Source organism: Periophthalmus magnuspinnatus, chromosome 11, assembly GCF_009829125.3.
Source record: "Periophthalmus magnuspinnatus isolate fPerMag1 chromosome 11, fPerMag1.2.pri, whole genome shotgun sequence".
In the NCBI taxonomy this organism is placed as follows: domain Eukaryota; kingdom Metazoa; phylum Chordata; class Actinopteri; order Gobiiformes; family Gobiidae; genus Periophthalmus; species Periophthalmus magnuspinnatus.
The window spans coordinates 7,903,612-7,930,387 of NC_047136.2; the positions used below are offsets into that span (position 1 = coordinate 7,903,612).

Sequence of the window (26,776 nt, forward strand, 5' to 3'; positions counted from 1 at the left end):
CTACTGACTTCATGTTTTCAGCTGTAACAAAAGCCTATGAAAGGTTTACGCTAACATCTCCATGGAAACAAACAGGTGGCAGACCTTCTACCAGAAAAGTTGCATAATACACCTTTAAGAAATTCATGTTAAACTGTGCTCATGTGAAGACGAGGACTTTATTACAGCTGTGTGACACAGATATATGTTCAGGACATGTACAACATATTCTACATCTATCTATAAATCTATCCAAATAACTAAGCAGGGCAATGACTTATTGATAGGCATGTACTGACTTATGACTTGTCAACCTGGTTAAGCTTCAGCAAAATATGTGTCAGCAATCGGAGCAAGAGACAACAAGGATGCTCGTCAGTCTGATAAGACTGTGCAACGTGCCAAGAGGCCTGCCTGGTCTGTGCACCAACAAAGAGGCGCTAAATCTAAACTATGGTTGCCTCCCACTATAGTATGCGTATAAAACTTGTACGCCTATGCAAAACTTGCATAGGCGTAAACATGCAGTCTCTGCCTGAGAATGTCAGTTGCACAGACTCCATGTACAAGTATTGCTCTTTACTGGTTGATTGAGTAAATTTGTTTCTGAAAATTATTTCTGTTTCAAGGTTATTCTTTGTCTTAGCAGAAACTAGCAAACACGAGAGGAAAAGGCTAAATTCCTCAACATTAGTTTTGATTGATAGTTCAGATTACAAAAAGGTGGTAGTAGTAGTATGTCTAATATTTCACTATATTTCTACTACTGTGACTTCATGACAGCATTATAATGGCAGTGCTTGGGGCTTCAGGGGAGTTTCTGGGCATCAGTGCAGCACAAAAGGCCTGTGTGTTCCCATTGTTACACAGGTCCTCACAGACCACACGGCAGGTGTCATCAGACAACCTTCTATTATCACTGCTGGGCTGATCTCACCGGAAAAGGAACTAGGTAAACACTTTTGGTTTTGTCCAGAAAGGCATGAAATGTTGTTTTAATTTGAGTGCTTGTTACATTATAGTGCACCAAGAGAAATGTTGAAAGTGTACTGTATATCTAAAAATGAAACGATCACAAAAATAAAATGTTGATATTATGACATCCCAATAAAATTATGCATTAAACCATAAACTAACAGTGCAACAAGCTAGCAACAAACTCAGGAACACATTAAGTATTCAATACAAAGCCTGGCAATAACAGGATGTGCCCATTTGCGAGTGCTGCCTGTAGAAAATGGCATTTAATGTCCCACATATATAAATAGGACATAAGACCCAGTCCATCTGAGTCAATACGCACTTACCAATGTGAGCAGTTCAAGGTTTGCACAGAGTACACTGATGGCAGCAATAACCAAGTATATTGTCCATTTTGTTGCATCAAAAGTACAAAGAAAATAACCAAACAGTCTGATACGAGTAAATAAATAGCTATAAGTGCTGAAAGATAAACTGCAGTTGAACCAAAGTTGTATTTAGAATTATCATAATTACAAGGGATACAGCTTGTGCACAAGAAGGAATGTTAATGTGCCACCAGCTATCAAAATTAATCATTTAAAGCCCACTCTCAAAACTATTTTCTAAGATTCCTCATACATTTTGGGGAGCTGTGAAAAAGAGCATTATATAGACATCAGTGAAGTGTCACTGAAGTGTCTGTCTGAGAGGGGTTTTCAAGTGTGTGCTTCACACTGGCCTTGTGTCGAGAAGGGCTGGAACAAGACAAGGTTTTAAATCAAATTTCAGGGGGAAAGTACAAAAGACATAAAAAGTGTGAATTCAGCTAATACACTGAAGACAAATGAATGTCAGTGTGGAGGGATATACCACTTCAAATCTGATTAAAAAACTTTGCCATGACAATCAAATAACCATTGTTATTAATAGGAAGCAGACACACTGATTTTAAAACACAAGAATGCCACAGATCTATTTCTTCTATGCAGCTATATCATATTAAATGATATAAAACAATTTATGTTCAAGCCAAGATACTGTATAGATTTCTACAAGTTACAAATATGTCTTGTAATAACGTGTAATCAGTATCTCTGATTCTTGAGAATGAACAGGACTGTAGTTCATTTAGAAGCTTCATGTTGTTTTACTGTTAGTATTATTAATTTTGTCCAAAATTTTTATATCCCCTGTATTTTCACAGTTGAGCAAGAAAGTCAATGAGTATTAATGGTTTAGTTCTACAATTACATTCTATAAAAACATTCAAACCAGGTAAGTATGTTTCACATTTCAAAGCTGCAGTGTAAAACTTAACAAACCTGCATCTAAATGTATGTGCACCAATAGGCTATAATGTATGTTTATAATGGGCAGTTTAACAGAGTCTGAGCCTTTGTTTCTGTTTAATGCAGGCAGATGGCCTGAGCTGTGTGTTTATTATGAAAGAGTAATTGGGGGCTTGTGTAAAAGGTTTGTCATCAAAATGGCCCTTCTGCTAATTCATCTGTTTTCAATAGTCTTTCCCTGTGAGCTGGTGACTGGTGTTTGTTTTGCCCCTATCATTACCAATAACATATTTACATTATAGCCAAACACACTTGAAATTACTCAGAATCCTCTTTTCAGACATGTGAGCAGGTTGCATTTATTGAACAGCTATAACAGTGTTGTTTGAATAAGGAGAAGGGAGTCACAAGCCTCAAACCTCTAGACACCACCGGGCTTAAAGAGCTATGCCAGTGTGGAAGTGACTCCTAGTAAGTGAAAGAAGAGGTGACTAATTAGTTCAATGGTTTAATTTTCTCTCCAATTCCATGTAACTGTGGTCATGTTACATAAGAACAGTGGGTTTCAAACAGAACCAGTCAGGGTTTCTTCAGGCTCATTGTTTGATTTTGACCAATTTTTATTCATTTTCTCTTCTCTTGGTGAGGTCAGATGTCCAGCCCACTCCTATATCTTGATTTTATTCCAGTTTAACCTGGTTTTGCGGTGTTTAATATAAGTTTTTGTGCAGTAATGCCACTTTTTGATGCATTTAGTTGTTTTAACCAACCTCCATAGGTGTACAAGTGTAATAAACAAGGCTAAACAAATATGAATTAGGCTATCTGTTTGAGAACCACGGTTATGATGGTGCTTTAAGGCAATAAAAAGACATTCATATGAAAACAACATCACTTTGGACAGTTTGCTACAGATTAAAGAGCAGGTGGTGAATGCGCTCATTTGGCTGTGGGTCAGTGCGCGTCATTAGCGGCCTCTCTCTCTACCTCCTCCACGCTGTTCAGGTGCCCCGCCAGCTCCTGTAACACGGCTGTCCTGCCCAGATGGTCGTTCCTGCGCTTCTCCATGACCATGTCCTCGAGGCTCTGAAACTCCAGCACGTGCGAGTGTTTGTCCGAAACAAAGATTTTTAACCTGTATGGCTGTTTACCTATGCGTATCTCTCCTCCCATTTTAAATTCCCTCTTTCCAAACCTGCACCATGCCGCAAAGCACTCAGAATTCCTCCAACTCAACTCCCGGTCCTTGAGTCCCACCTGCTCCATGGCGTTTTGCACCACCATATCCGCTCCAAGAGGTTTCAATTTATAAAAGTCGTTCACAATCCTGCATCGTCTCCCTTGACTCGCATCAGTCAGAAAGCTGTTTTTGACCTCCGCTCTGTGTAAGTGCACCACCTGAAAGTCCCCCACGTACACGGCCCAGTGCGGATACTGCCCCGTGGTCACAAATTCCACCAAGTCCCCCGCTTTGCACTTATTCAGCAGGTTCTCCGGGGAGTACACGTTCAGGCTGGTGGATTTGGCGCTCTTCTCGTAGATGCACTCGCCCCTGTTGTACACGGCGCACTCCACCTCGTCCCCCGGGTTGAACTGCTTCTCTTCCTGGTTTGGGTCGGTCTGTGAGCCGTCCACAGCGCTGCCTTCCTCCAGCTCGTCGTCATCGTTGGAAAAGATATAAGAAACGCCAATCCGCGGTCCGTCCTCAGTGTCCACGCCGTTGGGGTCCACCGTGGGAACTTCAGCGTAACTTAAATGAGACAACTTGTCCATCTGGTTACCCATAGCGCTTCCTCCGTCTCCTCCAGCGCGCTCACGGCTCTCTCCACCTGCGGCAGCCCAGTGTGTGAGCGTGTAATACGAGCCGAAAACACAAGTTCCTACTCATCAGACATCACCAGCACCTTCCAGCCAAACGCAAGCACCTTCAACTTACTTCTTCCTTCCGTGGCGCATTCGTTTGAACCAAATTACGCACGAAATGCCTCAACATCAACAAGTGGAGTTGAGCCGCAACTGTCCACACGTTCACGGGGTTTTCTGATATTCTGCCGCGCTTTACTTGTTGCTGTAGTTCCCTGCACAAAGAAGAATTAAGAGGAGAAAATAGTCCCGGTCACGTAAGCTGATCAAGGTAAATCATGAGCGTAAGACTGAGGTAATGGAGCCGCGTCTGGACTGGAGAGCGCTCTGTCTGTGGCCCGGGCGCAGCATCGCCTCAGCTCTTCTTTTAAAGCGGAAGGGCACTCTCTAAGCAATGCCCTACCTTCAGTAAACACACCTACTGCTTCTCTGTGGGCAAATAACACAGTGATTGTTGACCTACAAAAAACAGCCTAATGTTTGACTTAATCAAATTATAAACAAATGAATAATATGTCAGTTTATGTCACTTATGAATGTTTAGTACATGGTTTAATATAGTAAAGAAACCACTATTTATTTATTTATTTATTTATTTATTTATTTATTTATTTATTTATTTATTTATTTATTTATTTATTATTATTTGTATTTATTTTTATTTTTTTGTATTTTTTGTAAAAGAAAAAGTTTTTACAATTTTCAGAGTGTGTAAAAGATCAAGACAAGAACATGTAGAACACAGCCCAATCATTTATTTTATCCATTGTCATCCATCTGTTATTGCAGGATAGGGCTTGTGACATTCTTTCTTTCTTTATCTTTATTTATCCAGGGGAGCCCAATAAGAGCACTTGAGCTATTCCCCCCATGGGCACCCTGTCCAAAACACAATACAAGCAAAAAAAATAAAACAAATGAGTATACAAGTCCATATAAAACATTAAAAGCAGGTCCAGGTGCGGGTATAAAAGGTCGTTACCAGATTATTAAATTGCGATTGTGTCACCAAAGTGTCCAGTTTAGTTTTTCCATATTTGTGATGCAAAACACCTGAAAGCCTCTTTCTCATCTCAGTTTTGGTGCGGCTGTTCCTTTGTCTTATGCAGTCATGTGATCTGGTATTAAACGTTCCAGTATCAATGATTAACAAACACGTTAACTATTCTGGCAGTTTTTGCAGTAGTCCCTCACAGATACATCTCATACAGTGCTGTTCTCTTCTAATAGACAGCGATGGCCAATCCACTTTTTCATAGAGAATGCTTTAATCAGGTGTGTGCTTATATAAATTAGGAATGACCCCACTTCAAGCACTTATTACAAAGTTATTAAAAAGACTATCCATAACAGTCACATGACCATTTCCAGCTGAAACTGTGGTTATCATTTTACCAAAGTGAGGACAGTAGTAAGTACCCACTATATGTCATTGTATTGCTTTGAGCACCTGTCCGTCCTTGAGTGAATCGGGCATCGTGGTCATTTGCACCCCTCTCTCTCCTACTGGGGCAATAAAGTCTCATTTCAGTGGCACTGGCTTGTGGCCTGCCCCGACTCGTTCTCAGTTATGGGCTATTTTCTCACCACCGTGTCCCAAAGGAAGGTAGAATGTGCTCCGTGTGCACCAAAATGGCAGCTTCTGAGAGAGAGCATCTGTCCTGCAAGTGTCAGAGAGGCTGAAATAGACGATGATGCTGGAGCAAGATGTGGAAGGAAACTACAATAAAGGAATAGATGTCAGCTCCAGTGGTGGAAAGTAATGAAGTACAAGTCGTAAAGAGCGTAGGATTTTTTTAGGTGTCTGTCCTTTACTTAAATGTAGTGATGTAAAAGTAAAAAGTATTCACTGTCAAATATATCTGAGAGCAGGTACTTTCTACTTTCTACTACTTTTTACTACATTTTTAACTGGACTAGAAGATAAAAAGCACTTTTCATATGATTTGAGGGGCTATTTTTTTTTTTACCATGTTCGTGGTAACATCCTGACTAAATGTTTTGAGTTCAAGCTTCGGGTTTTGAGCAGAATACACACAATTCATTTCAAGAGTTCGTTTCAAGAAAAATTTAGAAATAGATTCATATTGCTACTGTTGACCAAATGTATTTTTTATTTCTTTTTTATTAATATCACTACATTTAACACTTAAAGAGTAGAAAGTAGAAGTATTTCACAAGAGTGTTAATTTGTTTGAGTGCATTTTTAATCGGGTACTTTCATATTTTTACTTAAGTTGATTTTTTTCATGCCATTACTTTTACTTAAGTAACTTTTTACCTCCTCATCTGTACTTTTACAGTAACAAAATTGAGTACTTCATCCACCACTGGTCAGCTCATATTTAGCCCGCTGGGTCTTTTGGTCATGATTGGATTGAATTGAATTGATGACAAAATGTTCAAAACAAAACAGCTTTGTCTGTGTTGGTTGTTGTAATGTCATGCTAGAACTGGATATTGTCAATAACAGTGACAATACTGAAGAGACAGAGGCATAAAACTACTATAACAACAGCACTGTTTTGCATGTTCATTTTCAAATCATAGACCAAAGAGCTTCCACTTGACCTTTCATTTGTGCAGCAGCCAGGACACAAAACTCTCAGTAAAACCATGCAGCTGATACAACCAGCTCTAAAATAAAGAGCTTTTCTTATCTAACTGTGGTATACGTGGTGCAGCAGAGGCGTTGAGCTCTCTCATACCATTATTAAGGTAATTAATGAAGTGGGCCAAGCCTGATCTCTGAGCCTGATCTCCAAGTGTAATCCATAGTCAATGCTTTTGTTGTTTGGTCAAATTCAATCCCGGTCATTTAGGATTTAACATAGATTTAATTTCATCTTATTATCAAGGAGAGAATTAGTTTAGGGAAATTGTGTAAAGCAAGTTTTTTTTTTTTTTAATTAACGCGAACAATGTGTTGCATTTATGGGATACATTTATAATCCATTTTATAAGCCACCATTTTCAGGAATAGAAAGAGAGGGGAAAAGGTTGCCTGTTTATCTGGCACTGCGCAGCTTTTGAGTCTTGTTTGTCTTGAATTGATAGCTGTGAGATACTGTAATGGTATAATACTAGGAGAGGACTAGAGAAGGGGAGAATAAAGTGCAGCGTAATCGGTAAGTATTGGCTTGTACAGTTCAAAATTAATTAACCACTGGATTTATATAGCACCTTTCATGACACCCAAAGAGCTTTTCAGTGCATTACTCATTCCCTCCTTACTCAGTGGTGGTAAACTACTATTGTATCTATAGCTGCCCTGGGACAGACTGACAGAAGTGAGGCTGCTGTTCTACACCATCGGCCCCTCCGATCACCACCAACACACTCACACACCATTTTCATACTAGACAACCACAATAGCCCTACTGTGGCACCTAATATTCAGTTAATATTTGTTTATAAAGATGGTTTGTTTATTTAACATTGCGTTATAGTATTGCATTTGCTGAAACAATACTTGACTTGAAGTTGAAATAAGGTTAACCCAGTCTCTATTGTCCTTTACATTTGACCCATCTTTCTATGTCGCAGGGGAAATCGTAGAGTGCAGAATATTCTATAGACCAATAATATTTAATACAGATGGGGGCCAGCAAAACTTTCTACTGCTATTGTTTTTGTTGTAATACTAGAAGTGAATTGGTCTAGACACTGACCAAAATCATCAGGTTAAATATTTGTGAATTTTCTTTTGGATATTCATGGCAAAGTACAATGTTATTAATAGGAAAACCTGGCTTTTGCCCCCCATCTGGCAGTGTGGCATCATCACATTATGCAGTCAGAAAACCACCAATATGGTCAGGTGTACCAGGCTGGCTGACGTTTGGCCCATTACTCTGTGTAGGTTTTGAAAATCACATAGAATTAAATGAGGCCACGTTCAACTAGGTACAGAGCTCCAGATCAGTCCAGACTAAAGGTGTTCAGACAGTAATAAGTGTGACACACAGCAGCCTATTTAAGAGGGTCTCCATGCCTCAGGTGGTATGACCCAGTTTCTGCCCTGGTGCCCCCCAGTGACACTGTAATGTGGGCTGCTGGGAAATCACACAGGTTGGGACACACAGCCAATTAGGCAGGACCGTCCCTTCCGTTGGCAAAGTCAGATATCTACTGATACTGTACATAACAAAAAAAAATGCGTACAATTTCGGCATTTATTCCATGATTCAATTGGCAATCTGAGAGCGTTTAAATAAACTACAATATTTGGAGCAGATGGACATTGCATCCGGACCTCTACATCCCGCACACCATGTGTTACACCTGGCTTCAGAACAAAATAAAGATTTTAGAAAACAAAACACAAAGTTTATCAGAGTGAAGGAAAGATTTGGATTTATTACATATGTATTTATATTTTCATATACTTTTTACATATTTATCTGAAATAGCATGTTTGGAGCAAAAGGGAACAGAGATGGTAGATCATGTTGAAGGAATGTTACTTTCATCTTTTTAAACCATTGAACAACATCAGAAATAAGTCAGTCAATGAAGTTCACAGCCCCAACAAGCTACAACGAAGATTTCCTAAAGTATACATGGACATATAAAACTAGCCTATTCAAACACTGAGGTGGTGGCTGTATACAGAGGGAGGGCTGGGCACTAGAACTACAGTAGATACCAGACAGACAGGGTCTTAGTGTGAATGCATGTCTAACACATATAAGAGTGAGGTGCGCACTACACGCATACACAACATACTCACAACAGTGTCTACAGGTGTCATGCTCACACCTCACTGTAGTCTTTTTCTAGCTCAGAGTCACCCAATGCAAAAAACTGCAGAAGGTAGTTTCAACAAAAGTGTTTTTTTTAGGTTTTCTCTACTGAACACAATAAAATAAACTATTCTTTTGAGTCTTTCTGAAAAAAGCTTCAGACAGTTTTTGGGCCATCACTGCTTTCAGATGCTGGGCAACACATATTAGCATTTCTGTCCCATGGGCCCGTCACAGCGATACACCAAAGTTTCCCCCTGCTCTCGGACTACAAACCCATTTTTCAAAACCCAGAGTAAACAGAATCTTTTAGGGCAGCAAGCTTGGGTTAGACACCGCAGGTTTGACCAAGATATAATAAACTGAACTGAATTAACTCATCAAAATCTACGGGTTGTAAACCAGTTTAGCTTATGATATATCCAGAAAAAAATCAAAAGGCCACAAATTAAATGTAATAAACTTGTGTTAAAACGGCAAAGCAATTCCAAAACAATAGCAAATCAAGCTCAGAGATTTGGCAGATAATTGTAAGGCAGTAAAACAATAAAAGTACATAAAGAAAACTGGTCTTTGGTGTCTAAATGTGTAAAAAAAATAAAACATCAGATAAAATCAGCAGTTTCAAATCACCCTGTTGTTCTAAGTCCTTCTTGTTGTCTTTCTGTTTTAAAATGATGTGCAGACTTCATTTACTTCATCAAACTACTAAAAACATGAGATCATTTCTTCTGCAGGGTTGGAGAATCCCTGCACAGTGCAAATCAAAGATGCCCCGAACAACAATTACACAAGTAAAAGTAAAGTTTTCTTATGGAACATTTGTGCAACAGTATCATGCATCAGACCACTTGACATGAAACACAGCGACTTCTGGATTTAGCCCCAAGTCGACCAGGTCCAGAGACGAGGTCCTAAAATGCATATGTCAAATGATTCCTGAAGAGGTCAGTTCAATACTGCGGTTTATTTTTTGGGTCATTTTTATAACACGTATACAATATTAAAGACGATATGCGCCGCTCTCAAGGGTCACAAAACATCCACTGACAGAGGGGCAGGGTCTGCAGAGTCAGAACAGCGCGTGTGGATCCAGTTACTGAATATAGGCTTTAGCTGCATCACTGTTTTATACTGTATAGCACCACTCCAACAGATAACACTGCCTTGCTATGGACAGGGTGCGTCACAAGGAAGAGCCAGGGGTGGTGCCAGTGTCTGCTCACACAGTCAGTAAAAGACAAAGTGCAGATGACTTTTCACCCCATGTTCTACAGAAGAGGTTTTAGAGGGGGCAGTCCCTGTGACAAATGCAGACCTCAATAACTCATTTTCTCAGACGCAACACTATAAGACAGTAGTTTTTTTTTACATCGAGTGGTGAATTCCTTATGATTGAATTACTTTATGTGAGCTCCTTTTGAAGAGCTGAGATGTCCAGTGGAGGAGGGGCCCGCCCGCTCCACTCCTTCAGCTGTCCGTCCTTAAAGAGCAGGTTGAGGGCGGGCAGTGGGACCCCAGCCTCTGCCGGGGGCTGGCTCAGAGGGTTTGACACGCCACTATCCTGGTCAGCGCCCAGGCCACTATCCTGCCAACATAGGGCAAAGGGCAAAGGTCAAAGCCGGCCAGGCACAAAACAGAATATGTGGGACAAGGAGACATGTCAACAGGGAAAAAACATGAGAAATTATGGTGTGTGTTCATGTCATACATAGTTTAACCATTCAATAAAAGAGCTAGAGTTTATCCATTAGTAAAGGAGTAAAGGGCATCAAATTTGGTACACCCTGGATTTTATAGTCCATCGTCAGTGCAAGCTTCACTAAATCAATGGTGGCTATCATGATTGTGTTAGCTTTTATAGATTGGCTGCACTGAAAATTCCAGTGTTTTTCACTGCAAGTGTTTTACCTGGAATGATTGAACGAAGCTGAGCACTTTCAGTGAAAGCTTTCGGCTGGAGTGCAGCAGCTCCTGGAGGCTGAAAAACATTAAGAGAGTTTGACTACAGCATTTATAATGTGTCTGTCTGAAAAGTTCTTCTGTAGTCCTCAGGATGTTTCTGAGTCTGTTGTTTTGACTTCACCTCTCAGAGCTGAAGAGTTTGTGAGAGGCGATCTTCCGACACACTTTACGGTTGAGCTCGGAGCTAAAGAGGGGCATGCCAAAGCACAGTTCAAGAGGAACCCACTCATCCTCACACGAAAGAGCTGAAACAAAAGGAGGAACGTGACTAGACATAAATGACGTGACAAAACACATGGTAATTAAACAGTTAAAACAACAAAGTAGTATCACACCAATTATATGTTTTCAATAATTACACTTACTGTCTGTTTTGGATTTGCTCTCTCCATTGTTCTCCTCTGTGACCAGCTCAAAAGACTCTGTGCTTCCATTAGTGTCCAAATTTCCACCGAGATGAGTTTCTCCTGAAAGAAAAAAGGTAACACTTTGATGACCTTAAAGAAGTCACATAAACCGTGCTCACTGCTGTATTTCTATTATTAGGCTACTTTTACCTATGCACGTATATTTGCAATGAAGGCAATTACCATCAATACTTATCCATTAGGAAAGGCCATTTGAATAAAGTGACATTTATTGTGTCAAAGAGCTGAATCAAAGTGGTCTGTGATCTTATCTAATTTGCATGGCCACATTAAAATGCAATTAGGCAGAAGGACAGTGCTGATGGTTTAATAAGGTTAAGTTTGTTGATTATTTGAGTGTTAAATGCACAGTAGAGCACACACAGCTTGGTCTCACCCCTGCACTCCCCTCCGTCGCTGAACCTGCGTCGGTGTCTGTTGTTGGAGTTGAGCATTGTGATGTAGCCACACTGGTGCTCCAGGTCCACAAAGTCCTTCAGCTTCTGCAGGGCTTTGTGCACACACATGTTGGAGTAGGAGAACTCTGTACATGAATCAGATAATAGGTGTTATCTTTACTTTTGCCACGGAAAAAGTAGTTACAGCAGTGTCAGAAATGACTAACCTCCTTTTAGATCCTCCTCATCAAATGGGAATGGGATATGAACGGTTTCTCCATGACCATGCATCCCGTGACCCTGAGATTTCAGACAATTTACTTATAACAGGACATCTCAGCAATGACTTTTTGAAAACCAAACCTTACCTGAATCAGTACAGCTGAGTGAGTGAGGGCATCATTCAGCATAGTAAGAACATTGGATGTGGGTACAACTCCAGGGTCATGACCCCAGGATGTGATCAACAGCCGGTCATAAACCTGAACACCAAAAGAAAACAATGACCCGTCAGTAACCAGATATGCTTCACAGTTTTGTTTTTCAGTAAATGTTCTAATTTGTTAACTGATAATGATAACTGTTTAAACATCACTTTATTACAGTTAAAGTTTAGTTTTGAAAAGTAATTCAGTAGACCACATGTGTTTGTGTTCTCCAAAGTGACCCATTTGCATGATATTACTATCTTCCCCTGAGCATTGCTAACATGAGATTTCTTTTGATAACTGTCTCACATTCCCAAGATATTTCCGAGAACCTAAACCTGCGGGAAGTCTCACAGGTACAACGCAGCTGCAACAGCATGTGTCGGCTTTGATCATGACATATCAGGTGCGTTAAGCCTTTTCTATCTTCTCTCTTATAAATGAAATACTAAATGTTTTACATTCTTTTAATAATTCAATGATTCAGCCATGATGAAGGACTGGTTCAAACCTGAAAGATGTCTGGCAGTTTGCGAAGCCTGGAGCCCTTGGACAGCAGCAGAGATGGCGGGCCTTGCCCTGTCACATGGTACAAGTACAGCTTGAACCAGATGGAGCTCACTTCGGGGATGGCTGGACCAATGTGCTGCAGGGACAACCAGCAGACAGGGCACAAATGTCAGACACAGGGATTCAAATTAAAGTTATTTGTGTACTAACAGAGCTGTAATGAAGGCTCTGCAGTTAAAAAAATATATTGTTTGTATGTTTACATTTATATATTTTGTACCCTAAAACATTTTTCTTTTCATAAAAGGAACAGTATGTAGGCTGCACTCTTGCTGATATAAAAAGTAAGTATAATCACAACTGAACCTGGGGTGCCATTACCTCAACCTGCAGATAGAGGGCACATACAGTTTTTCTCATTCTTAGTAAATGGACAGGCCATGCCCCATTAAGCCTATCCTAGCTACACTGGGTGGCACACATTAGTTCACGCCGTTATGTTTGGTAAGTGTTAAAAATTCTGCAGAAGATGAAGAAGAGACCTCAAGAGAATCTATAACCCTTTAAATAAAGAGCAAAGAGTTGAACTTCATTCCCAATGAAGAGCACAAACGCTGGACTGTGGCCAAGCAGAGAAATTACTACTACCCCATCTCATCCTCTTTGTGTTCTACTGTACTACTGTTGTCATGGGCAATTGCAGGCAGAGTATTTACACACAGTAACAGGGCAACCACAACCAAACCAAAACACATATTAAACAAAAGCCCCCAGTCCACTCTGGCCTGCCCCCGAGACAACATACCTGAGGCGTGCAGCTGCTGATGGGCCGGATCTCATTGCTAAGTGGTGCCATTGAGACCAGCAGCTTGTAGTTTTTGTTGAGGACGCGGCTGCATGTGGCTTGGTCCAAACCCAAAAGGCTCTCACAGCGCAACATGTCCAAGGGGAAACCTAGAGTAGTGCAGGAAAGAACAGATAAATAACAAAGGGGAGTTACAAAACTTTGGAAAAACAGAAAACCCAAAAATTAGATAAATAAAACCAACTGCATTTTTTTCTGACAAGCATTGTGATTAGATTGCGATTATGTTTTGATAGTAAGATTCTGTTTAAAGTACACATTTGAAAAAGGGCCCATATTGCACCATTTTTAAAATCTTTATTATAACGTTGTTTCCTCATCCAAAACACACCTGAAGTTGTGTTTTGTTTCATTCACACATGTTTCAACATACAAATTCTGCATAATTACGCTTCTTCCAAACAGAAAATACTCTGTTCCACCTTGTGATGTCATATGGCAATTCAAGACTCTATTGAACAAAATGTAAAAAGGAAGCTGTTAACATGAAAACTATCGCTTCAAGACATCACAAGGTGGAACAGAGCATTTTGAGCTTTGTTGATGCAGACAGCCTAATAATCCAGGATTACTCAAACATGTGTGAATGAAACAAACACAACCCAAGCATGTCCAAGCAGGTAACATTATAACAAGGCTAAAAGCTCACTTGAGTCAGTTAGCAGGTTTTAGACATGATCACTACATCATTTGTACAAAAATCATGCCACTTCAGTCGCAGTCTTTGCGATTTCAAATTGTGATTATGATTTTATTGTATGCTATATCTTGCCGTTCTAATTCTCAACTTGAGCAAGCAAAAATGAATTATACTTTGCACACAGACCCTAATAAAACTTAATTATTTAGTTTGGATACATCAGTTAAAAATGTGTCACCTATGTTTGGGATGTCTGGTCCCTGGTCCTGAGTGAGTTCTTTGTTGTAGCGCAGGAATAGAATAGTGTTTTTGAGAGTGAGTGCATGATCAAAGTAACGCTGGGCCTCCCCTTCAGCTGTAGACTCCACCTAAACAAACAAAATTACACACAGTTGTGATTTGACAGTGGAGTAGTAGAAAACATGCAGTCAATTAACCTTACTTACCTTTTCCAGCTCTGCCAGAAAACTGTCCAGAGTCTCATCGGACAGTTTTCCAACCTCAAACATGGTCACTGCATGGCTTTTCAAGTTCTGTAAAATACATTATGGATATTTTTAGGTTAAAAAGTTTGTATTTTTATATGACATGGTATGATTGTCTTTTCACACTGACCGGAGACAGGTTGCCCATCATGAGAAAGGCTGTGAGGGTGGAGTCAAATAGAAAAGCGATCCTCTTGGTTGGTGCAGCGGGGATGCTCAGACTGCTAACACTTCCTGTGTCTGCTGAAAAAAAAAGACATGACAAACATTAGTGTGAATAAATGTTTAAGACGGTGGTGCCAACTTCATATAGATCTCAGCCAAAATTAGACTAAGGCTTGTCCAAAACTCTTGTGTAATCATATTGGTAAGAGAATTACTTTTTTCAGGATTAATTAAGTACCGTTTTCAAACTTCACCTCCAGAAAGTACATTATTTGCATGAATCAAGGTGTGTACATTTGCACCAGTGTGAGTCAGACCTTGATCCTCCAGACTCGTGGTGTCTGTGTCGGTGGCAGATGAGCCCCCCTCCATCACAGGGCTGCCCTGCTCCCAGGACAGCAGCATTCTCTGGGGGTCCATGGTGCTCCTGGCAGACCACACATGGAAGGTCAGACACAAGGTGGACAAAGATACACTGGAAAATACTTGTTAAATGTTGAGTTGAATGAATACTTGAGTCTGTTGACAGAGGGAGCATTCTTCCAGGTCGGATGGAGTTGGTCTGAGCTGAAGACCTGACCCTTCTTTACAGCAAAGCCCAACCGGCAATACATGGATACAGCATTCTGTCAAAACAGTCAAACTTATATTTTATGCCCAAATCTAATTCTAACCTTTACTTGTATCTTAAATGTAATGAATCTGGCATTAACACAGCTTGGCACTTTTTACACAGCTCTTGGCAAATGCAGTGAGTGACTCACTTTATGTCTGTAAGAAATTACCACTTTTAATTTAGCATCAATAAATTGAAAATAAGTTGACAATGATGACGGACATCCGGAGATGTAAATAATGCATTAAACACAGTAATTAATCAGTAATAACTGTTTTGTTATTGGCAATGTGTCAAGACTGTCATTCCCACAAATTGGCCCAATACTGCTAATTGGTAAAAAACTTATAATATTAAATAACCCTTAAACCAGAAACATTGTGATCTCAGCAATGCAGATGAAACCTGGAAAAACATCTAGAAAGAGTAAAGCTCAAACTAAGCTTTACATCATTTTCTCTCTAAACAGAGGTAGAAGAGATAGCAATAATGCTTAATAACAAGTACAGTGTCTACTACAACCCAGAGAAAATGAATAAAACTGCAAGAGGCTTAGACTGCAAAGACAAAATACTTGTTTCAATAAAGCATGTTAAAATGAAAAAAATAGATGTTCATGTTCAGGCATCTTTAGTTGGAAAAATGTAAATTTGAAACATAAGCATTTCCCAAAAAATCTATTCAGAAAAGATTGCCCCTTTGTCACTTTAATCTTCACAACTTTTATGATTGCAGCAGATTAGTCCCTGAAACAAAGACACTGAACTCACCTTTACTAAGTCCAAGTCAATTTCCAACACATTTGCGAGCTGAGGGACACAAGATGTGAACGTAAGGAATGCAGGCCAATAAACAGGTACATATTGAATTTAGTGTACAGAGGTCCTAAAGCACACCTCAGCTACATTTGTCTGCTCATCAATGGAAACGAAGATCTTATACAGAAGAGTTTCAAAGTAATCGCCCTGGACTCTGTTCATGACGAAGCCTTCCAATGGAGGCACTGAAAAACACAGACAATCATCATTATTATAGTGCACACTTTATATTACTGCACTAAATATCTTCATCTGTTTTATGTGTTTGCACAAATAATTTGTTCCTGAATTTGCATGCTTAATGTTAAACACTGGTTAATTAACTAAACTGACACTGATGTACCTGAAATGCAGCTGTCATCGGATATGGGCACATCCAGGTAGATAAAACCCCGATTGTACAAGCCTAAAACAAATTAAAATTCAATTCAGTACAAAAAAACTGTCACTTTCATAGTGTAATATTGGGAAATAGCTGTAATGAAAACTCACTTAGCACCACATTGTACTCCATTGAGCCAGCGAGTTGAGGACCTGAGTCTATCATTTTATCAATAGCCTTTTTCTCTGCTGTAGAGCAGACCTGGAAATGTAGACATTAATAACAGATTGAGCACAGTATAATTGAGGAAGATATATTCATATTCTTTTAAAACATGAAATATGTTTCATAATAAATATCTCACCCTGATATCGTCCTCGGTGATATAGCCCGTCTGTGCCACCCACCACGGCTCCACAGAGATCTCCACAGGTTTAGTGGGAAGCAGGTCCCGTGCCGATTTTCTCCGGAAGAATTTCTGATAAAAAAAAGATTTAGATATATAAGCAAAGAAGAATGAAAAATATCTCAAATGTATCTGTTTTTAGAGTAACTCACTTTGGAGGACCTGCACTGGTTCATTAAGTCAATGTACTGGTTTCTCCCGATGCCAAGAAGCCTCAGACCTGAAGAAACATGGAAACTGGCATTTTACATTCACTCAACAGCCCAGTTTCCAACTGTGTGTAAAACTTTTTTACGTCATATAAGAAATTACAGCATGACTCAGGTCGAGCGAGAGCTTTAGAATGACTCATCCACAGTTCACCTCTAAAAGATTCAATTCACACAGCTCCCATCCTTAACACACTGATGGATGGATTGATGGAAGTGTAGGGCTGATCAATTACTGGTAATCTAATAATCAATGATCATCTTGGGTCTTTTTCATCGAGAGATTGACAGCTAATCCTCTAACAGGAAAATCATCTGGTTTGGAGCAGAGTTAAGACTTTAGAGGAAATCGTTATAATGAATATAAGGAAAGATACATTTTTTTGTCATGCTGCACAGCCCTAGTTTAGTGTTTTATAAGCAGGAGGAATATAGGTAAATTACAGTAGTAAACAATGTTTCTAGTCTGAGTTCATTGGGCAGGAAAGCAGCATTGACAACAATAGCAGCCAAAACAGTGAGACACTCGTCTCCTGAAGGCTCCTGAAGCAGCAGAATCCCAGACACAAACAACACACAAACGTCCGCCCACATGAGCACATCCACAGCTCCTCCGGGACCAGAGGAGAGAGGGGGACGGCCCGCAGGCAGCCTTCTGTCCTCACAGCAAGAGGGTCCTGTACTGCCAGGACCGGGCTCTGGCACCACCCCCAAACTGACAGGGACACAGCTATAGAAAGTCAAACAACAGCCCTACCCTTGAGGCTCCTCTGAATATTTATACATACAAATTAAGTTTAATGTTATGGCTTAAAGTCCTTTCAGCTGACGGCTATTATATCTTTGGGGTTGAATAAGGGCACCACGTTTTGAAGCTATTGTAAATGGCTTTGGCTAACAGAAGACATTGAACTTACTGCCAGTTTTAGTTTTCATGTGGATAGGCTTGGTGATTACAAAGATATTAATAAACCAGGTTAACAAATCCGCAATCTTTCAATTAAACAGCAAATTTTACCATAAAAATTTGTCACGTGAACACAACATATAAAAAATCCTACAGATATCATTACTTGCCTCATTTTAGACAAAGCTAGACTCAAAGCTCTTATAATGTATAGAAGAAACGTGACTCACAGTCAGCAGCAGTGAAGTTAGGCAGGGAGTCATAGCTCTTTTCGCTGTTCATAATATCCTGGGGGCATAAACAGGAAACAGATGTCTTAAAACACATTTTGTACATGTTGACAATAAATGCAGATATGGGCTATTTTCATTTTAATAACTCCATCGGCTATTGTTTTTATTGCAAAATAACATGTTAATGTATTTACAGGTTTACTGTACCGTTTCTAAGCAATACATTATGGTTAATGAAGCAAATATCCTGACATCCAAACAGAGACTGGCCCAGTGGTCTGGGAATCAAACACAGGACGGTCTTGCTCTGTGGCAGATGCCACTGTGCCACTGTGCCAGCCACTTGTTAGTTTTGGATTGTAAGGCTGAATAACAACACCCAGGTGACCTTCACATCACATAAACAAACATAACTCTAATCTAATTGTCAGCAGGAGTCAAGGTGAACCGCAGGTCACAGCCTCTGACTGGAGCTCGGCAGGAGCCTGTCTCAAACACAGAGACCTTATCAGAGGCTGAACAAGCAGTGGAGGACAAAAGTTTTATTTATGATTAATAAATCTCTATACCTATAAAGCCTGATCAAGGCCAAACTGGGCATAGGAAAACAACAAAATCAACACTAAAATATGTATAAGACCAAAGTGGGCAAGAGGGATCAAACATCAAGAATTAAAAAAAATGAATGAAGCAGAATTCCTGTCAATACTCATAGTACTTCATACTAACTGATGTGACAGTAACAATAAGTTGGACAGCCCTAGTGGTGCTTGCACTGTAGCTTAGTTACACAGTAGCTTACCTCCATAATTCCTATGTAATATGAGAAGGGAGTGACCCGCAGCCCTTTGACCATGATGTCGGACAGGTGGTAGGGGTACAGCATCAGGTGATCACGGCTGTACTTTAGGAGCTCCTCATAATACTTGCGCTCATCTTTCCTCACGTGGCGTACTGCTCATAAAACAGACAAAGCAGTGGCAACAGAGTCAATGGAGTAGCACTGTAGTCAATGGAGACAGCTCAGTGAATGTATAGAAAAGCTATTGATCACCTAGTGAAGGTCAAAGAGGAAATAGTACCACTGAATAAATAATTGTATTACTGATGTTAAGAAGATGAAGCCAAAGATGTATTTCTGAGAATACTTTTTGATAATCTCCAACAATTTTATTATAGATCATTATAGATTATGTACTTTGGAATTTAAATGGGTGTTTGTATTGATAAAGAGAGGGATAATAACTCACCTAAGTTATTGCGGAATCGCAGCTGATTTCGGATGCTGTATGATAAAACCTGCTTCTCATATTCACGCTGTGAGTTCCCCAAACTCTGTAGGGACAGGTAAGGTGCATAAGGTTTGATAATGTGCAACCATTTCAAATATTAACCTCTTTCCAAATATGGACTGCATTTGTTTCTCCATTTCTATAACATCAATAGGGTTTTTTGACATAGAAGCTGCTTTTAGAGTGCAAGATTTCACAAAGAAAACAACATGAATCGTCACAAAGATTTATAGACTGTAGGTCAATAAGCCTCATTCATAGTAATAACAACATTATTCATGTAAATTTGACATTGCAATATGTAGAATTTTGTCAAACACATCGTAGGACAATCAGGTTAGATTTTTTTTATGTAAATTTGAGTACAAAGTGTCCTTAGGCTCGATGTCCGCCCCCACTCTGAAGTGACATATACAGCACAGCCCTACTAGAGGAGTGTATGTGAAGGAGGAGGGATTTATTACTATTTATAGTCTCGTATATTGTTGGGAATACAGAGGTATTAGTGAAGTACAAAATACATTGCCCCCAGCTGTGTAACTACAACAGTGCAGGTGACATCCAGGAGCTAGAAGCATATGGCGCCACCTCTTAAACATTCTGTCATGTGATGCCAATGTAGTTTTAGCGGAGGCAGCGCTCTCTCAATGGCTGTAATGTAATCATGGTCAGCAATGGCTGGTTGGATGGAGGAAGCCTGCAGAGGAGGACACACAGCTGCCTTCAAGACACACGGAGCGCGGTGACATTGACAGGTTCACCCCAAGACACAACACCATCCCCATTTACCCTTTCCCTCCATCAGCCTTTAGAAACTCCAAACCCGATACCTGTTTGACATTAGCAGGGAGCTTGGTCCACGGATAGTTCTGCCTGATGTGAAATTCCACGTCCGTGTTCATTGCTAGCACCTAGCAGCTAACAGCAGCTCCCCGGAGACGATAAAAAGCGGGTCCTCGAGGGAGTCCACGATGACAATATCTCCACAAAACTAACCTACCGAGTGAAGACCCCCTACCTAAAGAAATGTATCACCCCGAGATTATTTTCCCTTAGAATAAACGTCCACTTCCTTGTTGTATTTTCGAAAGAGCTGTTCGTCACGCTTGCGGACACTTTCGTCACTTCCGGTTGAGGTGTGACCATTGGAATGAATGGAGTGAATGGAGTCAACACACTAAAGGTGATGGAGGTAATTATATGGAATTATTATATTATAGTTATCCTAGCTAGATCTAATAAAATCTCATAAAAGTGTAGTTTAGCTTAGTAGTATATATAAAAGGTGTAACTTGACTTAGGTTAGTTCCATGCAGTAGGGTGCATAGTCTTAGAGCCTAGTTTAAATTAGAAGGGTCTCACTGCAGGACAAAGTTACTGTAGGCTAGAGATGTCAAGTTTGATGTAACACTGCTAACAACCTGGCTGCTCTCATGTCATCATAAAATCTCACTTGCTGTCAGCTTGCTTTCCTGCAGCTATGTCATTCAATCCAACCACATGTAATATCAGTTGGTTGTCATGTGTCTCTAAGCAAACATAGCAATAATTCATTTGGATGTGAGGATGGAAGTGTCCAAGACTAGGCTTAGATGATACAGGAAGAATCTAAAGAGTCTGAGGCCTGTTAACAGTGGAGTTCACTCTTAACAACAACAAAAATATATGATGTAAACATAACCCATTGGAGGAATGTCTTGTTTTATTTATTTGAACAATCAACAACTGTAAAAAAAAAAAAATATTGTGCAATATATATTGTCCTGAAATGTAGACTCATTATCTGATATTCAGCAAGTAAGAAAGTTTTATTTAGTATCTGGCCCTCATAACCTGCTATATGCATATCATTGCTAAAAAAAAATAAAAATAAAAACCTTCACATGTAGCTATGTGCATAATACAACAACATCAAGTCTACCCATCAGCACTGCTCTATATTTACTTCATCCTGGGTTACACTAGATGGAAGGAGGAGGGCCTAAAAAGCACAGTGGGATGGACAAGGGTTAGCTGTCATGGGACACTTTGATTAAACCTGGGTGGGCTTTATGGCCGGTTCAGAACCCCTCCGAAGCATCTTTTGTGAACTCTCCCTGTATCTCTCCCCTGGACCCCTGCCCAAGCTGTTAAGCTGGCAGCGGGGTCCCAAACAGCTTTGTGTCACATGAGAGGGCCTGGCTGGGCAGTCGCAGTGGCCCAGGACACTATTCTTAGCCTCATAAGGAATGTACACAGCGGCCTCATGGCGAGCCCCTCTGCCCCAACACCATCATTTTCCCTGTGTCATGCTCCTATTCTCACATAGGCTCCACGGGACATCCCACTATTGCACTATGGACTGAATATTTGTTTTTTATTTGATTATATTGTGCGTTCTTCCTCACTTTTTAACCACCTACACCATAATGTAAGTACTGATGATATGGTTAGAGCTTGTGAGCTGGTGTATGCATGTGTCACTTCACCATTTATTGTTATTATGGACTTACAATTTCATTACTGCCACAGAGACGTTATTAGCTATTTATTTTGTTTCTGTACAACAAATATGATAAAATGTCATTTGTAGTCACTGACATTTAATAGTCTACAATAATGATTAGTGATCCAAGTATATAAGCCTGCTCAGGGCCTAAGGAGTAAATCTGTAGCTGCCATGGTGCTTATTAAAAGAATTACTGTCACTAATAGATTTAGTTGCCCTTTTCGAGGGCAATAACTTGTATCAATATTGATGTACGAGCAAGTATACTTGTACAAAAGTTGTTTTCTTGAAATTAATTCAGACTGTTATAAAAAAATATTGTTATAGAGTTATTAAAGGCTGCTTATGTCCTCCAGAATGGCAAGTCGGCCTAGAGACTCCTTCACTTTCAGAGACTCGGAGCTCCCAATGCACCTCCTGTCACAGCTGAATGGCCTGAGGCAGAGCCGGGTGCTGACGGACGTGCTTCTCTGCAGTGAGGAGCAGGAGTTCCCCTGTCACCGCCCTGTCTTGGTCTCCAGCAGCCCGTACTTCAGAGCCATGTTCTGCAATAACTTCCTGGAGAGCAGCCAGGCTCGTGTCAACCTCCAGGGAATCTCCTCCTCGGTTCTCAGTGGCATCGTGGACTATGTGTATACAGGTTGTATTACCATCACTATGGAGAGCGTGCTTCCTGTGATGCAGGCTGCCTCCATGCTGCACTATGTGGGCCTGTTTGAGGCCTGCTCTCAGTTCCTCCAGGAGCAGCTGAGTCCAGAAAACTGCCTGAGCATGATCCGACTGTCAGAGATTCTGCACTGTGAGAGTCTGAGAGAGCACGCTAAGGAGCTGGCTGTGAGGAGCTTTTCTGATGTCGCTGCATCAGAGGACTTTTGTGAGCTCTCTTTGCCTGAGCTCATGTCATACTTGGAGGACGACCGGCTTTGTGCTGAAGAGGAGCAGGTTTTTGAAACTCTTTTGGCGTGGATACATCATGACCCCTTCTCACGACGTGGTGCCATACATGACCTTTTCAAAAGGGTGCGTCTGCGCTTCATTCACCCTACTTATCTGTTCCAGTTCATTGCCAATGACCCTCTAGTGCAATCTTCAACTTTGTGCACTGAGATAATCGACTCTGTGCGGCGCCTCATGCTCTCTGTTAGCTCCAAATGCAGCCGGGAGCTCAAACCCTTATGGACCACACCAAGACGCTACACATGCAGGGAAACATTAGTGGTCGTAGGAGGGAGGAAAAACAATGAACAGACCTCTCGAGAAGCTTTGTTGTATGATGAGAGGACTCAGCGCTGGCAGTGGTTGGCTAAGCTTCCACTGCGGCTGTACAAAGCTGCTTATGTGTGCATTCACAGCATCCTGTATGTCCTGGGAGGGCTCAGCCTCTGCATGGCTTCAGGTGACAGTTCAGTTAGTGCCACAGTTTACACTCTGTCACTTAAAACCAACCAGTGGAGGACAGCGGAGCCCATGCTGCAACAACGTTATGCCCACCAGAGTGTCTCCTACCTGCACTTCATCTTTGTGTTAGGGGGGATAGGTGTGGACAAGAAAATAACTCCATCATTGGAGAGATACAATAGTATGTTTAACCTGTGGGAGTCTATGGCCCCAATGCCCACAGCTGTCCTGCATCCTGCTGTTGCTGCTAACGACCAAAAGATCTATGTTTTTGGAGGAGAAGATGAACTGCAGAATCCTGTCAGACTGATTCAGGTAAATATAGTCAAATGAAGCACTTGTAGTTCAGTACATGAATAGTCAAGTACAAAAGCAAATGGAAGGGGTTCTCAAACTTTTTATACCTTCTAAGTACCACCTTAGAAAATATTTAGCCTTCTGAGTACAAGTAAAAAATGACTACACCTTTACTACAAAAGTTCTAAATAAGGAAAACAATGAGAAATTTAGAACACAACAGAACTGAAGAGGAGTGCACATACCGCCAGGGGTTTACATATGTGTTAGTGTTTTATTGGACAACATGCCATAGCAAGTAACATAAATAGTACAGAACATCCATTGTTATTGGAGTGCATAGGTACAGGGAGTCTTAGCAATGTGGCTGTGGTTTTACAAACAATATAGAAAATGTATAGTGTTTCTGAATGCATCAGCAGAAATACTGTGTCTATTGACCATCTTAACTTGTGAACAGGTGTATCACATCTCTCGTAACTTGTGGTGCAGACTGGAGACCAGAACTGTAAAAAATGTGTGTGCACCTGCTGCTGTCATAGAAGATAAGATTTACATTATTGGAGGTAAACTGTTGGCAAACAAAAACATCTTTATATCATATTCTTGTTCCTTATAAGTTTCCCTTGTGTAGGTTACACTCGGCGTATGATTGCCTACGACACCAAGGCCAACAAGTTTGTGAAGTGTGAGAATCTGAAGGAACGCCGGATGCACCACAGCGCCACTGTCATCAACAACAAACTCTACATCACCGGAGGACGTGTTCTCAATGCACACGACACTATTGAGGACTCTGATTGCTTTGAGTGTTACGACCCTAAAACTGATGTATGGACTTCAAAGGGATCTTTACCTTACAAGCTCTTTGATCACGGCTCTCTGCCTCTAGTATGTGTTACCAACAGACCCAACCCACCATGATTGTCTTTACAGAATGTTGTCCCATTTTTCCTTGTCATGAAACCGCTTGGAGACCGCCCTGAATTCCCTCACGAATGCGGGGTTATGCTGCTGGTCAGTGGCATGTTAGCCCAGGCCATAACCTTCAAAGGGGACCTCAGATGACATGCACCAGTGTTATTTGTGAAGGCACTTGGGGTGAGGTGAACCAGAGACCCTGAAGAAAACTGAGATAGTTGTGTGATAAATGTTTATGGGATCTCTATGGTGATAATCTGGACTAACAACATTATTACTATTATTATTAAGTGCCTTATGTAACGCTTTGTTGAGGCTCCACTACCTGTGTGTCTCCATGGAGATTTTATTGCCTGGACTCTTACGCAGTATGGCATTCAATACTATGCCATGTACCATGTAATAAATACCATGTATTTATTTAATTACAGTTGGGTTTTTTTGTTTTTTTATTCTTGCTCTGAATAGGGTAGTCTCTGCATAGTTACAATGTGTAACTTACAACTGGTGTCGGCTGCTTAAAGTTTAATGCCATACTGTGAAAATTCTAGGCAACGCAATAATATCTCCATGGAGACAAGTGGACAAGTGGCAGACAGTCCACCAAAAAGTTACATAGTGTATCTTTAATAGGGGTAACTCTGCCATCATATTTATGTAAAGTAGTAGAGATCTAAAGTTGAGCCCTGCAACAAAAACAACTTTTAAATGAGAGAATTAAAGCTTTTGGATTTGAAAACTACTACATTTGCACAAAATCTACAAAGATTTACAAAGTACATTCCTTTTTGATTTTTCATTTTGAATAATAATTTATGAAAACCATCTCTATAGGTTATATTTAAGACTGTGATGATGACATTATTTTACACTTGAATGACAAATGCACTAAAGAATTAGCAGGAAAAACCTTGAGGCAGCTCATGTATGTTTGTGATGTGAAAACGTTTGACGGTTTATGTCTTAGAGGAATCTGTGGGGGATGTAACGACCTTGGGCTGGTGAACAAAAGGAAGAATTCCTTCCCTTCATAACCCAAGCTTTTACTAGTATCCTACTACACTCATCACAATCTGAAAAATTGATTATGAGTTTAATTCAAGAAAAAAAAATTTCTCTTCCACTTAAAATAGTTTTTGCACATGTTGTCACTATAGTAACCACCTTGTGTCTTGGCCACATAAATGATGAAAGTAAATCTATTATGATATGGATTGCTGATAATTGCACATTGGTCTTATACTTTGATATTTTTGTAGTTTTATTATGTTTTTTGTTTTTTTTTTCAAAAACAAATTCTGTATATTTTCTTTTAGCTTTAAGTTGATCCCCCACATTAGGAGAACACGTCCAGCTTAGTCAATGGTGGAACTGTCAGCATAAGTTTTGAGACATGTTAACCGCTATCAGGTGACCCATTTGCCATACATGCATAACTAACTGCCACCACATGTCCAGCAAATGACCCAGTGTATTTATAGTACTGTTTTTCTTGCATTACAACAACACATATGTTTATGTCTAAGTATGACTTCTATCCCTACAGCTATTCATACCAGTGCCAGTTACCTAGTGATTTACTCAGTCTCTAGTTTGGTCTTATTTGATGTTAGTACATTAATGACCTGTTTACACTGAAGGCACTTTGCAGATTGCAAAGAGATCCTGTTTCACTCTTAATGATGGATTCCTGGGCCATTAGTGAAGAGTAACTCGCATATTTGAGACTGGAAACCAAAAAAGTGACATCGATCTTAGTAAAGGCTTCTCATTAGCTTTAGTATTTGGTGTAAAGACTGATGCTGAGACATATATATATATATATATATATATATATATATATATATATATATATATATATATATATATATATATATATATATATATATATATATATATATATATATATATATATATATATATATATATATATATAACCAACCATTAGAATACTTAACTGGGGGAGATGTGTTGATGGAGTGTTTGCTTGTAGCCAGCTCCATAGAGACAGATGAGGGCTCAGCCTTTGAGCGATTGTGGGTCACAAAGTTATTTTCAGTCTCTGTTACTGACCATCAGGAAATCACCAGGAACAAGGCCAAACTATCCCGTGTGTGTTGCAGCTGGCTGTTTAATATATTGAAGAAATAAACATTAATAATTACAA

The 26,776-nt window shown here is 40.1% G+C and overlaps 5 protein-coding genes across 6 annotated transcripts in view; 2 read left to right on the top strand and 3 right to left on the bottom strand.

Moving 5' to 3' along the window:
- Positions 1 to 26,776, top strand: part of adnp2b (ADNP homeobox 2b) — a 177,797-nt gene that overhangs the window by 91,846 nt on the left and 59,175 nt on the right. The gene's annotated exons all lie outside the window — the stretch shown is intronic.
- On the bottom strand, positions 2,271 to 4,452 carry lratd2a (LRAT domain containing 2a). The gene has a single exon (XM_033974783.2). The coding sequence runs from the start codon at positions 4,014 to 4,016 to the stop codon at positions 3,186 to 3,188; it is 831 nt and encodes a 276-aa protein (XP_033830674.1). The 5' UTR covers positions 4,017 to 4,452; the 3' UTR covers positions 2,271 to 3,185.
- Positions 7,097 to 26,776, bottom strand: part of spire1a (spire-type actin nucleation factor 1a) — a 43,793-nt gene continuing 24,113 nt past the window's right edge. The window contains exon 19 of the transcript XR_008648892.1: positions 7,097 to 7,106. The gene's annotated coding sequence lies outside the window, so the exon portion shown is untranslated. The remainder of the gene's footprint in view (positions 7,107 to 26,776) is intronic.
- Positions 8,432 to 20,638, bottom strand: fam91a1 (family with sequence similarity 91 member A1). Of its 2 annotated transcripts, none has more exons than XM_033974781.2 (24): positions 20,336 to 20,638; positions 19,464 to 19,548; positions 19,016 to 19,167; positions 18,211 to 18,268; positions 17,017 to 17,084; positions 16,823 to 16,936; positions 16,629 to 16,719; positions 16,480 to 16,542; positions 16,215 to 16,321; positions 16,089 to 16,127; positions 15,216 to 15,328; positions 15,020 to 15,129; positions 14,668 to 14,780; positions 14,499 to 14,585; positions 14,291 to 14,420; positions 13,353 to 13,501; positions 12,549 to 12,683; positions 11,978 to 12,091; positions 11,837 to 11,909; positions 11,609 to 11,755; positions 11,170 to 11,271; positions 10,926 to 11,049; positions 10,751 to 10,820; positions 8,432 to 10,427 (listed from the first exon to the last, which is right to left on the bottom strand). In XM_033974781.2, the coding sequence occupies exons 1-24, from the start codon at positions 20,405 to 20,407 to the stop codon at positions 10,245 to 10,247; spliced, it is 2,499 nt and encodes an 832-aa protein (XP_033830672.1). In that variant the 5' UTR covers positions 20,408 to 20,638; the 3' UTR covers positions 8,432 to 10,244. The 2 variants fall into 2 exon arrangements, with proteins under 2 accessions (XP_033830672.1, XP_033830673.1); XM_033974782.2 differs by having other exon boundaries at positions 14,668 to 14,777; positions 20,336 to 20,630.
- klhl38a (kelch-like family member 38a) lies at positions 21,885 to 24,933 on the top strand. Its single transcript, XM_033975215.2, has 4 exons — positions 21,885 to 21,915; positions 22,350 to 23,706; positions 24,149 to 24,254; positions 24,323 to 24,933. Exons 2-4 carry the CDS (start codon positions 22,351 to 22,353, stop codon positions 24,610 to 24,612), a joined length of 1,752 nt encoding a protein of 583 aa, XP_033831106.2. The 5' UTR covers positions 21,885 to 21,915; position 22,350; the 3' UTR covers positions 24,613 to 24,933.

Excerpts from the sequence above, each read along its gene's own strand:
- fam91a1 (XM_033974781.2), bottom strand. The coding sequence starts at position 20,407 with ATGAACACGGACGTGGAATTTCACATCAGGCAGAACTATCCGTGGACC. Across the intron at positions 19,549-20,335 it reads TCCCTGCTAATGTCAAACAG|AGTTTGGGGAACTCACAGCG; the intron begins GTATCGGGTTTG and ends CTGTCCCTACAG. Across the intron at positions 11,272-11,608 it reads CGACGGAGGGGAGTGCAGGG|GAGAAACTCATCTCGGTGGA; the intron begins GTGAGACCAAGC and ends TTTTTCTTTCAG.
- klhl38a (XM_033975215.2), top strand. The coding sequence starts at position 22,351 with ATGGCAAGTCGGCCTAGAGACTCCTTCACTTTCAGAGACTCGGAGCTC. Across the intron at positions 23,707-24,148 it reads ATCCTGTCAGACTGATTCAG|GTGTATCACATCTCTCGTAA; the intron begins GTAAATATAGTC and ends ACTTGTGAACAG. Across the intron at positions 24,255-24,322 it reads TAAGATTTACATTATTGGAG|GTTACACTCGGCGTATGATT; the intron begins GTAAACTGTTGG and ends TCCCTTGTGTAG.
- lratd2a (XM_033974783.2), bottom strand. The coding sequence starts at position 4,016 with ATGGGTAACCAGATGGACAAGTTGTCTCATTTAAGTTACGCTGAAGTT.